Source organism: Triturus cristatus, chromosome 6, assembly GCF_964204655.1.
Source record: "Triturus cristatus chromosome 6, aTriCri1.1, whole genome shotgun sequence".
In the NCBI taxonomy this organism is placed as follows: Eukaryota; Metazoa; Chordata; class Amphibia; order Caudata; family Salamandridae; genus Triturus; species Triturus cristatus.
Window position 1 is genome coordinate 343943015 of NC_140589.1, and position 15536 is coordinate 343958550.

Sequence of the window (15536 nt, forward strand, 5' to 3'; positions counted from 1 at the left end):
GTTGCTCTACCATTTTTTCTTGCCTCACTGCACTTGAATATAATAATTTCCAGATTAAGTTATCCTAGGTCTTTAGATGCATAACTGAAAAACTATGCACAATTTTAAATGTTTTTCTAATGCAAGACCAACATATCTAGACACCTTGAACTAGACCCCACTCAAATTCTGAATATTTTTCCACGGTCTACTAAAATGGTGTAGATGTTTCAAAAGCCTCTCCGCTGTCTCCCTGCTTATGTGCTATAGAAATGTTTATGGATTCACTGTGTTTCACTATTAGAGTAGAAAACCTCTTGTGGCCTTGCCAATGATTCTCTAAAATGGAATACAGAAAAATAATCTGTTCTGCTAAATAAAGCTTCGGCCTAGGTAAAAAATCCAACACCCCTCACAAATGAAACCCACCCGACAAACACTAATACACAGACACCATTACCAACATTTGAAGTGGTTTCAAATTTAAGTTACAAACTCACTGGAGCATTATTTCTAGCTTCTTAGTATACTCCTCCATGTTAACAGTCTTAGGAATCTGGTACACTGCAGCTGAAATAAAAAGGTAATTGATACTGTGTATTTGTCGAGAGTTTCAGCATTAGCATAATTTCCTAATATTTACATCTCAAAGAACACAGTACCTTAAGAATTCCATTTCGTTTTTTTAGTTTTAATAAGTTTTCCAAAGTCACATTATGCTGTACCGAAAGTACCCAATTATTATGACCATTTAGGAAAATGAATGCTGTTCTTTCAGTAACAGTGACCACATCCTAGGACTTGAGTAAGGCTTTCTCTCAAAGTTTTGAAACATATCAACACTTGAAAATGATTAGACTTACCATAGGATCTTTATAAGGAAGGTATACCAGCCAACTAGTGTGCCTCATACAGGCAGATCTTTTTGTTAAACACAGAGGTAAAGGTTATATCCAAAGTATTGGCCAACCGCCTGCTGCAAGTGGTTGACAAACGTATTGCACCCAAACAATCGCGCTTCATTCCACTGTGTTCTAGCAGTCCTAACATTGAACGCTTGAAAGGCCTTTAACTCAGTTGACTGGAGCTACATGATGGCGGTCTTTGAGAAGATAGGATCTGAGCCGGAGTTCCACTCCTGGATCCGCATATTATACATTAACCAAGTGGCCAGAGATAGGATTAATCGGGCAACGTCGAAGGAATTTGAGCAAGGGAAGGGGGATGAGGAAGGGCTGACCACTCCAACCCCCCCACCACTTGCCCTGGCTGGAGATCCTCACACGTTGGCTGTGTGGGGTGAGGTGTGGTCAAGAATGGGAAGATGTCATCTCCCTCTATGTCAATGACATGTTGCTGTTCCAGGCGGGCCCAGTGCATTCCATCCCCAGAGTGCTTAAGATCATAGACACATTTGAGAAATACTCAGAAATATACATCAACTGGCACACATCAGTATCGTTTCCATTAAACTATTGAAAACCACTGGCAGTCTGAATCAATCCACTTAAGTGGTACTCAGAAGAATTAAAGTATCTTGGAATCTATGTAACTTTGGACCACTGGGAATTTCACCAATAGAACCTGGGAAGGGTCATGGTAGAATACAAGTGAAATGTGGGACAATTGAGGAAACTCCCAATGTCTTTGATGGGCAGGGCCATGTTATCTATAATGATTGCGTTTCCCAAATATCTTAACATGCTTCAGAACATGCTATATGAAGTAGCAGTTGATTTCTTTAGGGCGACGGATGCAGTACTTTGGACGTTACTAAGGGATGGGAGGGAAGGGGATGGGAGGGGGTTCCATGCTTGGCATTGCAAATCCAGACTAGGAGCCCTTATGAGGGTGGAATTATTTTGCCTGAGCTTAAGCTATACTACTGTTTGTCACAGCTACTTGTGGTGAATGAGTGGGCTTTCTCTCCCCTCCAAGAATCATCATTAATGACAGACAACAGGGATAAAGGTTGGGGGGGGGGGCAGGCATGCCCTCACCCTAGGAAGGTGGCCATAAGAACAGGAATTCGATTAGTGAAATTAAAGACAGCACCACACATATTACAACCAGAACCAGGTTATTTCAAATGGGGAAGACCGACAATGGAGTTTTGTGGGGACGCGGTAAACAAGGGATCTTGCTGAACACCCTACGAGACTGCCCCAGGTTGCCGCCATAATGGGATTTAGTTCACCCGCTGTACCTACTTGGTGACAGACCCAAAACTAGCCATGCTGGCCTTGTGTTGCCTGCAAACAATTTGACAAGATATGGGGCGCTCAGGGTGTATTCAGAAACTTGGACTGATACATGGGGCGGTAGGGCAAGCAACCCGGCAAGGTTATACTGTTTATATGGAATTACAGATGTAACTGGACAAAAAGTTTAATACAAATACAGGGTAGGTACCTACCCTGTATTTGTACTGTACTTTTTGTCCAGTTACTATCCTTGTCTTTCCTTTCTTTTTTTGCTCTCTTTCTTCTTTTAACAGGCCCGAATCTCACATTCGATAAGAGGACCGTTTTTCATTCTAGGTTTATTTTTCACATAGTCATTTTTATTATTAGTGATTTGCACTTACATACACTATTAGTTGGAGATCCTATTCATTAGGCTTACTTCCGTATCTCAACGTTATACTCGTTCGGCAGATCACATGACTATGTGGTCAGATAGTGGACACACCAGTCACTTTCTGGGTTCCACAAGCCACAAGCTATTTGCACGTTCTGTTCTTACCTCATTTAACGTGCAGTTCTGTTATTATATTTTTTTATTAGGGACATACTTAGTTTTTCAGTTTATTTTTTTGATCCGTCGCCTCTATTTTGGATTCTGCGACCTCCATAGAAGATGGCGGCCATATATCGCTACTAATCTTATACATCTAGCTATTTTCCTTCACATCCGGATCACGTGTTCCATGTTACGTCCCTACGCTCTCTCTCAAATAGAGGGAGGCTCGTGCCGATTGTTTACTACATCGGGACTCTATCTCACACACTGTTCGAGTGGTGACAACACCGTTAGCAGGTACGCAACCGCTTCCTTTGACACCTATCAGATATTCCTTTTTGGTAGTATATTTTTTTGACATAACTTTTTGCCCAGCTAAAACAGAGTTCCTCTTTATTTACTCTCATAGGGAGCCGGTTTATCAAGGCGGGGCTGCCTTATGTTCGTTCTTTGACACGTAATTTACAACGTGAATTTACTGTTCACATCACTTGAGACATACCCGAATCTTGATCGCTTTGGGTGAGTGTCTCACATTTTTCGTGTGTTACATCCTGTTGCCATCTTTGCCGCTTACTTTGGTATTTCTTTACACCATGGAGGTTCCTCTTTTGTCTTTCACTTGAAATATCGTCATTTTTTTAGTTATCACCTTAAATTCACCTATACGATGCTAGGAATTTCAACCTGACTAGGATAGCCTGGGAGAGTGCTTTTAACACATTTTTTCTCCCACCAATTTTTGCGTTTATTGATGCTACACATTTATACTTTTTTAGTATGCCCGTTATATTTCTCAGCGTATGGGTTACCTTAGGGACATATTCGTTTTTGTCATTATTTTACCTCTCCCTTTGTGCTGCTTGACTAAATTAAAACAAAAAAATTCTTTTTGGCACTATCTATATGTTACTTCAGTTGCATTATATACTATCAGTCATTGAAACATATTCAGTATTACTTCCTCTGACTATGACACTTAATCAGGCTTACCTTATTGGCCTGCATTTATGATTTATTCTTTTCCAGTCTCGTGTTTACTTTGGACACCTGACATCCTTTGGATCATTTTTGATTTACTTTGATCCATGATACTGGTGGGTGTGTTTAATTGCCCCGTATCTTTCACTACTCTACACCTCTTTAATGGTGCTTTTCGATCTTACTAATGTTCCACCTTTGACCATTCGGGGCATTCTTTACCTATACTCTTTAGGGCTGCAGATGATTATAGACTTACCTTATGCACATGATACAGCTCAATTTATTATTTTTGCTTCAGATTTCGGGTGACTTTCTTTAAATTTTCATTTTCCACACAGTGTTATTTGGTCCTTCTTGTTTGTTGGTTCTGGTTTCATTATTTTCCCTCTTCTAATCTTATGACTTCATGTTGAGTTTAACATAACAATTTATACTAGTATACATTGTTGATTACTTGCTTGTGCGGTCTCACTGTTTTTATATACACTTCTTGTTTTTTTCCAGCCTTGATAAAGTCTGCGTACATATTGTGGTACAAGACAAAACACGTGTTGGCCTGATCTTAATTATTTGCTGCTGGGAAACTCCCTACTTAAGAATAAAAAGAAGTTCAATATACAATACTGGCGGACATTTTTACTGAAACTACAAGCACTCGTGACTCTGTACTGTGGGCGAAGTTCGCCAAATGTAAATGTGACAGGGAGTGCTATTGCTGAACAATTGTTACTTTGATTGACAGATTTATGATCTGTTACCAGCACTGTGGGGTAATGGGTGCTTCAGTTTGTGCAGCACCCCTTTTTCAGTAACTATTTAAGCGCTTTACTATCCATGTTTATACTGACAGACTCTATTTACTAGAAGTGCGGTTCATCCCTTTTGAGGGATTGCTATTACCCTTCATTCTTATTTACTAATATTGTTTCTTTGCTCAAAGCACAAAATAAAACTAAAAGATTTTTTAAAAAATTACACCTAATTTTTTTAAATCAGGGAGTCATGAGTGAGTAAAACAGATGACTTGGGGACTCATTCAAATAAACTTTATAAATCTAAGCATCACAGAATTATGCCTGCAGTCTACATAGATTTGCCTATTTTCACAGATTTCTAAAGGCTATGCTATATAAATAATAGATTTCCAAGCAAGCTTTTAGTTCAACATGCATACCCTAGTGGAAAGTCCACTGATGTACACATTTAACAAACTAATAGGAACAATTTATTGATGTCAGATATATCGTTCACACTACAAGGACCCTTCAAGGGCAGCTCTGCAGTCAGTTGTTTGGACAGTCATAGATAAACACGTCTTTAATGTATAGAACCAGCACATACAACAAAGACTTGTTGAGGTTAGAGACAAACCGCACGAAGAATAAACTGCTGCAGCTATAGAGATATTTACATAGAGTACAGAAAACAAATCAAACATATCAAAAGAATAAGTCGGAAACAAGTATCTTTGGAGGCAACATGGAAGTCACTGAATTTATTTAAAAAAACCTAGGTTCACTTATAATTAAGGGAACCATTTTAAACATAGGTTAGCGGGGGCTAATACGTTTAACAAAAAGTAATGCACAGTTGGTGTCAGCGTACATGGTCATAACAAAATTAAGGGGACCTTATCCATCACCCAAATACATAACTTAGGATGGCTGAATACAGTGAAATTTATGGCAGTGCATTCAAAATACAGACTGACAGATGGACTTATTTGATTATTTATAAATAATTTGTTCAACAACATAGGCATCCTGGCACTCTGGAACAAAGAAAGAAAAATTATACATAGAAAATTAAAAAGAGGCAAGCAAAGGGGCAGGTATCGAAACGGTCTCTTGAAAAATGCGAGGAAATGTTTTTAAGATGCAGAGGAAGAGAATTTGAAGTTGTGGACCCAGAAATCGAGGAGAACGGTCACCCATGCAAGAGTATTTCACACAGGAAGGGCAAATAGAAGTTGAGACTTGGACCGCAGCTTTATTATTGGAGAGTAGTGGGCACAGTGTTGAGGTGCGTAAAACATCCTATGTGTAAAACACAGCTTTAAAAGGCAATCCTCGAGCGCGCAACCAAGATGGCCGCGTAGGTGCGAGGCTCCCGAGGACCTCCGCAACCTCCTACGTTTATCCTGTCTTCATCCTGAATCGGTTGAGGGGACTGTGTCGGTGAGCCTGAGCCGAGGTGGTACCCGTTTTCCGTTTTCGAATCGGACCCCGGGTGCCGGAGTGAGCACCGACTGAAGTTTGCGGCCTACTTCTCTCCTGACCCCCGGATTCGAGTTTGGGGGCGACCCAGTGGCGAAGTGAACAACAACGGCGGGCTGGGCCTGGCGAGTCGCGTACCCCACACTTTCACTTTCGCTTTTGAGTCCCCTTGCCATTATCGCAAGTGGGATCACGGCGCTTCTTTGTGTTGGGGTGGCCTCGCTGGGAGACCCTGCCTGCCTGCCTGCGGTGGCCCGCTCTGTCGTCCTGGGGTGGCCCCCGAGGCTCTCGGCCTTGATTGCCTGCTCTCCACTGCGTGGCTGGTGCGGGTGCGAGACACACGACGATGGCCACGAAGCAGGATGGGGATCGGTGGAAGGCCAAGTCGACCCGGCGTGGCACCGCACATCAGGCCAACATCATGGACCGCTACACCCTCCCGAAGGGATCTCCCGGCGGATCGCACAAGTCCTCCGAGTGCCCCCCGGATGCCCCGGATTTGCCTACGGATCTGACTTTGCAAGACGTCATGGGCGCCATTGCTGAGATGAAGACCTCAGTGGGCCAGCAATTCGACACTTTGGCACACAAACTCGACACGGTCCTCATTGATGTCAACCTTGTGAGAGCTGATCTCTCTAAGACGAATGACCGGGTCGACTCCTTGGCCCACACCGCGTCGGGCCTCACGACTGAGGTAGCGGCCCTTCAAACGGAGGTGCACCGGCTCCGTCAGGCAAGTGCGCTCATGGATCGGCGCCTGGAGGACTCCGAGAGTCGGGCCCGGAGGAATAATATCCGTATCATCGGAGTACCCAAGGGACGGGAGGAGTCAGCGGCGGATCTCTTTGTGGAGGACCTGATCTCTACCCATCTCCAGCCTCGAGGACTGAGTAAATTCTTTGCTGTGGAGAGGGCCCATAGAGTTCCCGGAGGCAGGCCGAAGGTCGGAGCCCCTCCGCGGCCTCTTATTGCCCGTATTTTCAACTTTCGGGACAGGGATGCGATTTTGCAAGCTTCCAGACTGCAAGAGCCGATTAAGCTGGAGAACATGGAGGTGAACTTTTATCCTGATTTCACGCAGGCGGTCCAGAAGCAGAGACTGAGTTTCCTGGGCGTCAAGCGGCGGCTTCGAGGCATGAACTTAAAATACGCCATGCTCTTCCCGGCCAGGCTGCGGGTGGAGGCGGATGGTCGCACTCACTTTTTTGACCGTCCTGAAACGGCCGGGGACTGGCTGGACACTTTGTCTGGGGGTCATGGTCGGGATGGGGGGGGGGGGCGACGGGAGGAGAGTGCCCACCGGACCGGGTCTGAGGTACTGACACGGGGGCTCACTCCGGATGATGCCACTTTCGGCCAAGCTTAGGGTCTTTTGTCTGTTGTGTCTTGTCTCCCCTCCATTGGAGGTGGTGCGGGGTCTCGAGGGGGTTCTCCTTCCTCCTCTAGGGGGGTCTTAGTAGTTTAAATTACATAGGGGCGACAGGCACACTGCAAGTTGGGGGGGCTGTCTGGGCTCATGCAGGGGTGCAGGGAGGGGGGAGTTTTGTTGGGGCTGTTGGGTTGGGGTTGGGTATTGTTTATTTGTACCACAAGGCAGAAGTATTGTTGTGCTATTTCTAAAGTGCTCTCTGGGGGGCGATTGATCGATTTCGGCTATGATGGGGGGTAGGGGACTGAGTCTTTTGTCCTGGAATGTTAATGGACTGGGGGACAGGATAAAACGGGGGGTGGTCCTGCAGTTCCTAAAACGAATTTCACCCGATATAGTCTTTCTGCAGGAAACACACCTCATTGGAAACTCCTTTCGTGCCATGAACAGACGGGGCTATCGCCTTATGGCCCACTCGGGCTTCACATCTGGTTCGAGGGGTGTGGGCATTATGGCTAAGACCTCGCTCCCGTTGGAAGTTGATGAGGTGCTCCATGATGACAGGGGACGATACACGGTTCTGGTGGGTAGATTGGAGGGTAGAGTGATTGCTTTCGTTTCTGTTTATGTCCCGCCAGGGTTGCAAACGACTACTTTTGCGGATCTGGGGCGCCTCCTCCTTGGCCTTCCGGAGGGGATTCTAGTGGTTGGGGGGGATTTTAACGCTGTGGTTTCCGGGACTGAGGATCGTCACCCTCCTAGGGATCTCCCCCGTGCCCAAGCGTGGTTGTCCGGCCTCTTGGATACCTTGGGGCTGGTGGATTGTTGGCGGTTGAAACACCCTACGCAGATACAGTACACCTTTCATTCCGGGGCTCATGGCAGTCTTTCGAGGCTTGATTATGTCCTGATGCCAGCGGCACAGGCGGGGAGGGTTGGGGAGGTACGACATTTGGCGCGGGGTATTTCAGACCACTCCCCGCTCCTGTTGCACTTCGACATTGTCCCGAGGGGGGAGTGGAGGGTGGTCCCGATTAATCCCTGGTACCTGCGTGACCCCACAATTCGCGCAGATTTGGATAAATCTCTTAAGCGATATTTTGAAGACAATGTGGGGTCTGTGTCGTCTGCGGTTTCTCTGTGGGAGGCGTTTAAGACGGTACTCCGGGGGGAGGCCCTATCCCTTATTTCCCATTCCCGGAGGCGCGAGCGGGAGGAGGTGACCCGTATTGAAACTGAGATAACTGAGATGGAGGGTGATTTGGAGTGTGGGGTGACGGACGACAAATTGCATGCTCTCCGACTCAAGCAGGCGGACTACAAGGCCCTCGTCACGGAGGCAGCCAGGGGCCTCAGTAGAGAGCAACAGGGGAGACTATGATGTGGGTGATAAGGCTGGTAAACTGATTGCGTGGCTGGATAAAAAGGAGAGAGCGAGTCGAGTTGTCCCGTCGATTGAGAAATTGGATGGTGTGTGTGTCACTGAACCAGGAGAAATTGTTGATTGCTTTGCAGAATATTTCCGTGGGGTGTATTCCCCGGTATCTTCCCGCTCGGAAGAGGATTCCCATGCCCTGCTTAAAGACATTGCGCTGCCTTCCCTATCGGAGGAGGATAAAGTGTTGTTGGACGCGACCCCAACATCTGAGGAGATTGCTCTCGCCATACGTTCGGTCGCCTCCGGCAAGGCCATGGGTCCTAATGGCCTTCCCATCGAATTGTACAAACTACGACCGGATACGCTGGCGCCGCATCTCCGTGCTATGTTCCTCGCGGCCCGCTCGGCGGGTTCCCTCCCGCTGGACCAGCGTCTGGCCACTATCGTGGTTATTCATAAGGAGGGGAGGCCGCGGGATCGGGTCACGTCTTACAGGCCCATTTCGCTGTTGAATGCGGAACCCAAAATTTTCGCCAAGGTGCTGGCTAATCGGCTGGTTGGCGTGGTGTGCGATCTGATTCACCAGGACCAGTCCGGCTTTATCCCTCATCGCAACACCGCGCTCAACCTGCGGCGTTTGCATGGGGTGCTCGCGCGGGTCCCGTTCATACGAGAGCCAGCCATTTTGGCGTCCCTGGACGCCACTATGGCGTTCGACACGCTTGAGTGGCCATATATTTGGGCGACGCTGGCTAAGTTTGGTTTTGGCCCGGGATTCATTGGTTGGGTGAAACTGTTATACTCCGGACCGCTGGCGCAGGTGGCGGTGAACGGTAGAGTGTCGGCTCCGTTTGAGCTGGGCAGGGGCACGCGGCAGGGCTGCCCGCTATCGCCGCTCCTCTTCGCGCTTGCCTTGGAGCCCCTGGCGGAGTGGCTGCGGTGGCACCCTTCTATCCGTGGTCTCCGATGGACCCCCCGAGTATGAGGATCGCGTATCCCTTTACGCTGACGATATTCTTTTATACCTTGCTTCCCCGCGTAAATCGCTGATTGTACTAGTGGATGTTTTGCATTCATTTGGCCGCAACTCCGGCTTAGTCATCAACTGGGCTAAATCCTGTGTGTATGTCCTTTCCGGGGAGGCTCCTATCCTTCCGCGGGGTTGTCCTATCCAGATCGCTCCGCAGGGATTTAAGTACCTGGGTATCTTCATTACCCTGGACGCTGAGGCCCGATATAAACAGAACTTGCTCCCCCCCCTCCAGCGCCTGAAGGAGGACGTGGCGCGTTGGAGGCGCTTGCCGCTCTCATCGCTCGGCCGTGCGGCATTGTTTAAGATGATGTCGCTGCCACGTTTCCTATACCCTTTACAGAACACGATGGACGTTGTCCCGGCGCGCTACTTTCGCGAGGTGGAGAGTCTGCAGCGACGCCTGTTCTGGGAGGGTAGGCCGCGTATCGCCCTTACGAAGCTGACGCTCCCGTGGTACGACGGGGGGGTCGCCCTCCCCGACATCAAACGGTATTACTGGGCCTCCCAGCTGGCTGCTATAAACCACGGCCTTTATGGGCCCGCTCTTAACCCGGCCTTTGAAATGGATAAACTATTACTGCCGGGTGGCGACTATAATCGGGCGCTTTATTCTAGATCGCTCGACGCACGTCTGACGGGCCCTACGCGGGTCGCGGTACGGTGTGGCACGCGGCAAACTCGGCGATGGGGTGGAAGGATCGGTTGACCCGGGCGACGCCGCTGTATGCATCTGAGCGGCTGGGCTCTCTGTGGACCTCGAAGGGCTTTGAGAAGTGGGACATGATAGGCATCAGCAAGGTGGGCGATCTCTGGACGAGGGGGGGATTCAAAACGTTCGATGTGCTGCAGACTGAATTCCAGTTGCAGGACAGGGAGTACTTTCGATATATCCAGGTCCGTCACGCGCTGTGCTCCGTATTCCCGGATGTTGCCTCCATCCCGGAGTACTCCCCTCTGGAAGATAGAGTGCTAGATGGGCATGTACCGGACGGCATGATTTCATTGATTTACAAAAAGCTCATCAACGATCGCTCGGGACTGCTGACTAGCCTTCGTGAGGCGTGGGTGGCCGATGGATTGGAGCTGGATGACGAGGACTGGGTGTCTGCGGTGGCCTCCCCGAAAGAGGTGGCCATAACGGCTCGCCTTCGCTTCGTCCAGCTCAAGATACTCCATAGGGTCTATGTTACGGGGCCGGGTGTGATGCGTATGGGATATGCCGTGGATGGGTTGTGTAAGCGTGGGTGTGGTTCTTTAGGGACCTTCCTCCATATTTTGTGGGAATGCCCGGAGGTGGCGCGATTCTGGCGTGGTGTGCATACGGTGTTGCAGGCGGTCACGCATGTGACGCTGCTTCCCGAGGCAAGGAGATGTCTGCTAAATGTGTGGGAGCCGACTGACTACTCAGTGCCGCAGACGTGGTGGGTGACTCTGGGATATATGGTGGCCAAGCGTGACATTGCGCAATTGTGGGGCTCCCAGAGGTTGCCAACGGTCTCGGCGTGGAAGGACAACATGGATTGGTGTATGTTTCGGGAAAAGGTAGTGTATGTTGCGAGAGGTAAGCCTGGGAAATGGGTGAAAGTGTGGGGCCCCTGGAACACCTACCGTGGCGGAATTTGTACCCCGCCGCTGACGCCTGATCTGGCACTGGCCCCGTCTCCTTAGTCTGCTTGTCGCCTTGGTTCTGGGCTTTGAGTCCACTTTGTCTCCGCCCCGGCCTATCCCCCCCCGCTATTCCTGTGGATCGGTAGGGTCCTCCCCAGGGGAGCTCATACTGCTGCTTTGACTTTTGGCTGCCTTGTGGATTTGTTTGTCGTTTCTTATATAAAAATGGAACCGCCATGTGGGGGGTCCGGACGGTGTGGCCGCCAACGCTTCTTTCAACTCCTGTGACCTCTCTCACGCTGCAGCGTGTGTTTACTGACTGTATTCTATGCTCTTACTGTTTGCTAGCGGCCGGCCCGAAGGTTGTAGGCCCATCTTTGTATATCTTTTGAATTCTGTAATAAAGGTTTAAAAAAAAAAAAATAAATAAAAAAAAAAAAAAAGGCAATCCTCTGCTGAAATGGAAGCCAATGAAGTTTAGTTCAGGCATGAGTAACCTGATCAAATTGCAGCAGCTTGCACACTGCAAGTACAGCCAAGGTTTGTATCTGCTTCTACAGTTTGGCTAAGGATGACTCCCTGAGGCTCAGAAAAGGATGCTACAATAAACTAGCCATGATCAAATACAGACCGAGACAGATTGTGTGTGATGGTGGCTGGGTGAGTAAGGAAGGGCATTTTTCAAGAGCTTGAGAATTAAAATAAGCTGTTGAGAAAGGATTTACTTGGGAGAAAGCGAAAGGTTGTAGTCTAGTAGAACTCCTAATATTTCATGGTGGAAGAAAGGTGTAACTCCCAGTATCCAAGTCCAGAGAGAACTGTCGGTCACTTGTTTTCCACACAGTAGGATCTCAGACTTGCTTGCATTAAGCAGGAGTAAACTGCATGCCATCCATGACTGATTGCCAAGTTGGAACTCAGCGATTCAACTGGTTGATTGAGTATCACTGGGATAGGAAATAGCCCTAAAGCCACATGATATGATCAGGAGGACAAAGGAACATATGAAAACCTTGAAACACATAGGAGAAAGAAAGGATCCTTAGAGTACCCCACAAAAAAATGGGTTGAGTAAAAGTGACAAGGTTGAAGAGCCACAACTTGGGTACGATCTGGAAAAAAGGAGAACCAGGCAGCCACTTACTGCCAATTTCTGCCACTTACTGCCAATTTCGGATATACAGTTTAGTTTTGTTTAGCGTATCAAAGGTTACAGAGGGATCAAGCACGATTAGGGCTATAGAGTTGTTTTTTTTTTTTTAAACTTTATTTTTTCGAAGTTTGTGCATACAGCCATCACAAATCAGAGGGTACGACAATGAGGACACAACAATATCGTACATAGTGCTGCAAGGGGTGGAGGAGCAAACAAAAACAGGGGCAGGCAGATATTGCCAGTGTAGACATCAAAAAACAGATCAATGCAGTGCAACACGCAAGTGTACAGCCATCAAGACATCTGTGTTGTCCATTTGGGGGGGGGGGGGCGTCAGTGCGCGGGGGGGGACCCACCAACCAACCACAAGTCAGAGGCCTAGGCCAGTCTCTCCTATGGGACATGTGGGGGGGGGGGGGGGGGCGGGGGATCCACAACATATGTCACTCTGGCGCCCCGGCGCCCTCTGCAGGGACTGTAGCCGTAAGGTAGCACCGTAACGGAGCCCAGACATCCGTGGGACGGGAAGTTGGCGGCAAAAGCTCAGAGTATGTGTTAATCTGCTCTTGACAATAGGCGAGGTCACGCATCCAGTCCTTGAACTTCGGGGCCCTCCCTCTGCTCCATCGACAAGCTACCCGCCTCTTAGCAAGCAGGAAGGCCAGCGCGATGATTTTGCGGTGTACTACACGTATGGGCTCCACATATCCCAGCAGAGCAAGGAGAGGGGGAAGGCTCAACCGCAGAATTGATCATTTTAGAGAGTGCCTCGCATACTTGACCCCAGAAGCGGTGTACCATCTCACATTCCCACGCCAAGTGCAGAAAACCAGCCCCAGGAGCGCGGCATCTGTCGCATCGGTCGTTATCCCTAAGCTGAAAGCGGTACAATCGCGCAGGGGTATAATACAATCTGTGGACATACTTATAATGTATTATCCTAAATCTACTGCTGGCGGAAATGCGTTCCGTCTGCAGCAAGCAGAATTCCCATTGTTTATCCGTTAGCGGGGCTGGCAGCTCCTGATCCCATTGGGCACGAGCAGCCAACGACAGTGAAGCCGCTGAGGAGTGCACTGAGCGGTATATTTTAGAAACGAGCTTGGCCGGGACTTCGTCTCGAAGGATGCGTTGCAACGGTTCCATGGGTGGGGGCTCTTGTGGAAAGGCAGGTGTAAGCACCCGCATCCCCTGTCGAAGCCGGAGGTACAGAAAGACGTCAAGGGGAGAGGGCTGTGTGCCTGCATACAAGTGGTCCATGGAGCGGAATGTGCCATTATGGTACAAATCACCCCACGTCGAGACGTGGATGGATCGTAATAGCTTCTGAAAACCTATTTCTTGCAGCAAAGGCATGTTAGGGTGATAAGCCAGGGGCAAAAGCGGCGCGTACAGCATGTCCAGTCCCAACATAGCGGTCAAGCGTTTCCATGCGGACACCGTGACGAGCACCGCCGAGGGCGTCCTATCTTTACCCATCTCCGGGATGTACAGGGCTCCCTCTATAGGGACCGGGTGTGCCAGCCAGTGTTCGGCGGCAAGTTGGGGCATGTATCTAGGCTGCCGTATCCAAAAAAAAGCATAGTGAGCCTGAGCTGCATAGTAGTACAGTTCAAAGTCCGGAATGCCAAATCCGCCCTGACTGTACGGCTTGATTAGAATCTCCCATCGCAACCGAGGCGCTTTACCGCCCCAAACAAGTCTAATAAGCTCTGTACGCAATTGACGAAAAAAGACGGCGCCAGGGTGAAAGGGAATATTCAGGAAAAGGTATAGCAGCTGTGGTAGAATCACCATTTTAATCAATGATGACCTGCCCGCCATGGAGAGAGGAAGGGTAATCCAACGCGCCACGCGATCCGCAATACGAGTAATCGCCGTGCCATAATTAGCCCGCATGAGCTCCTCCCTATTTTTTTCAACGTGTATGCCCAGGTATTTAAAGTCACCTTCACACCAGGCGAGGGGGTAATCCAGCCCGAACCGCACAGTGGAGGACGTTAAGGGGAGCAACCGTGACTTGCTCCAGTTGATCTGGACCCCAGAGATCCTACCAAATCGGATGAATTCCCTAAGGATAGGATTGAGATTTGCAGTCGGATCCCGTATATAGAGAGTGATATCATCCGCGTACATAGATACTAAAATCTGCCTCTGAAAACATCGTAATGCTTTATCCCCATGGTGTTGTCGCAGCTTTGCAGCCAGGGGCTCCATGGCGAGAGCAAACAGCAGTGGCGACAAGGGGCAACCTTGTCTGGTGCCCCTGGATATAGGAAACGGAGCAGACAGCCGGCCATTCACCAATACTGTGGCTTTAGGGTCTATATAAAGTAGCTTGATCCATGAGATAAATATGCCGGGGAACCCCATACGCTCAAGCACCTGGAACACATAATCCCATTCCAGGGAATCAAAGGCTTTTGTGGCATCAAGGAAGACCGCAGCCATGGGTAGGTCGTCGTGCACCGAATTAAGGATAGAGAAAAACGTGCGCAGATTGTGAGACGTCGCACGCCCGGGTACAAACCTAGCCTGATCGGGTAAGACCAAGTTGGGAAGTAGAAGATTAATACGAGTTGCTATGAGCTTAGCAAGAATTTTCGCGTCGCAATTAAGCAAAGAGAGAGGACGGTAAGAATCACGGTTGTCAGCCGCCTTACCGGGTTTAAGTAGGGACGTGATGAGGGCCATGCGCATCGAAGGGGGCAGCCGACCCACCTCCAGAGCATCCTCATACACCTCCCTCAAGACAGGCGCCATGAAGTCGATGTAGGTCTTATAAAATTCAATGGGTATACCATCCAACCCAGCGGCCTTTCCAGACCGCATGTGCATAATAGCTTCCCGCACCTCGTCCAGCTCGAAAGGGGTGCTCAGAAACTCTTTGCGCAGCGCTGAGCCAGCCCAGCGAGACATCCTCAAGATGGTCCTGCAAGTGTAGTGCGCCAGCCCTAGCTGACGTATAAAGTTTGTGATAATGCGCAACGAACGTATTAAGGATCTGCGTGGTGTCTCTGTACAGTGCGCCATCCTCACCCAAAAGCTCCACTATGGTGTTAGAAGGC

The 15536-nt window shown here is 48.9% G+C and overlaps 1 protein-coding gene across 1 annotated transcript in view; it reads right to left on the reverse strand.

Moving 5' to 3' along the window:
* The window catches only part of CPSF3 (cleavage and polyadenylation specific factor 3), a 307899-nt gene that overhangs the window by 15235 nt on the left and 277128 nt on the right, over positions 1 to 15536 (reverse strand). The window contains exon 16 of the mRNA XM_085610727.1: positions 480 to 549. Coding sequence (XP_085466853.1) covers positions 480 to 549 — 70 coding nt within the window. The remainder of the gene's footprint in view (positions 1 to 479; positions 550 to 15536) is intronic.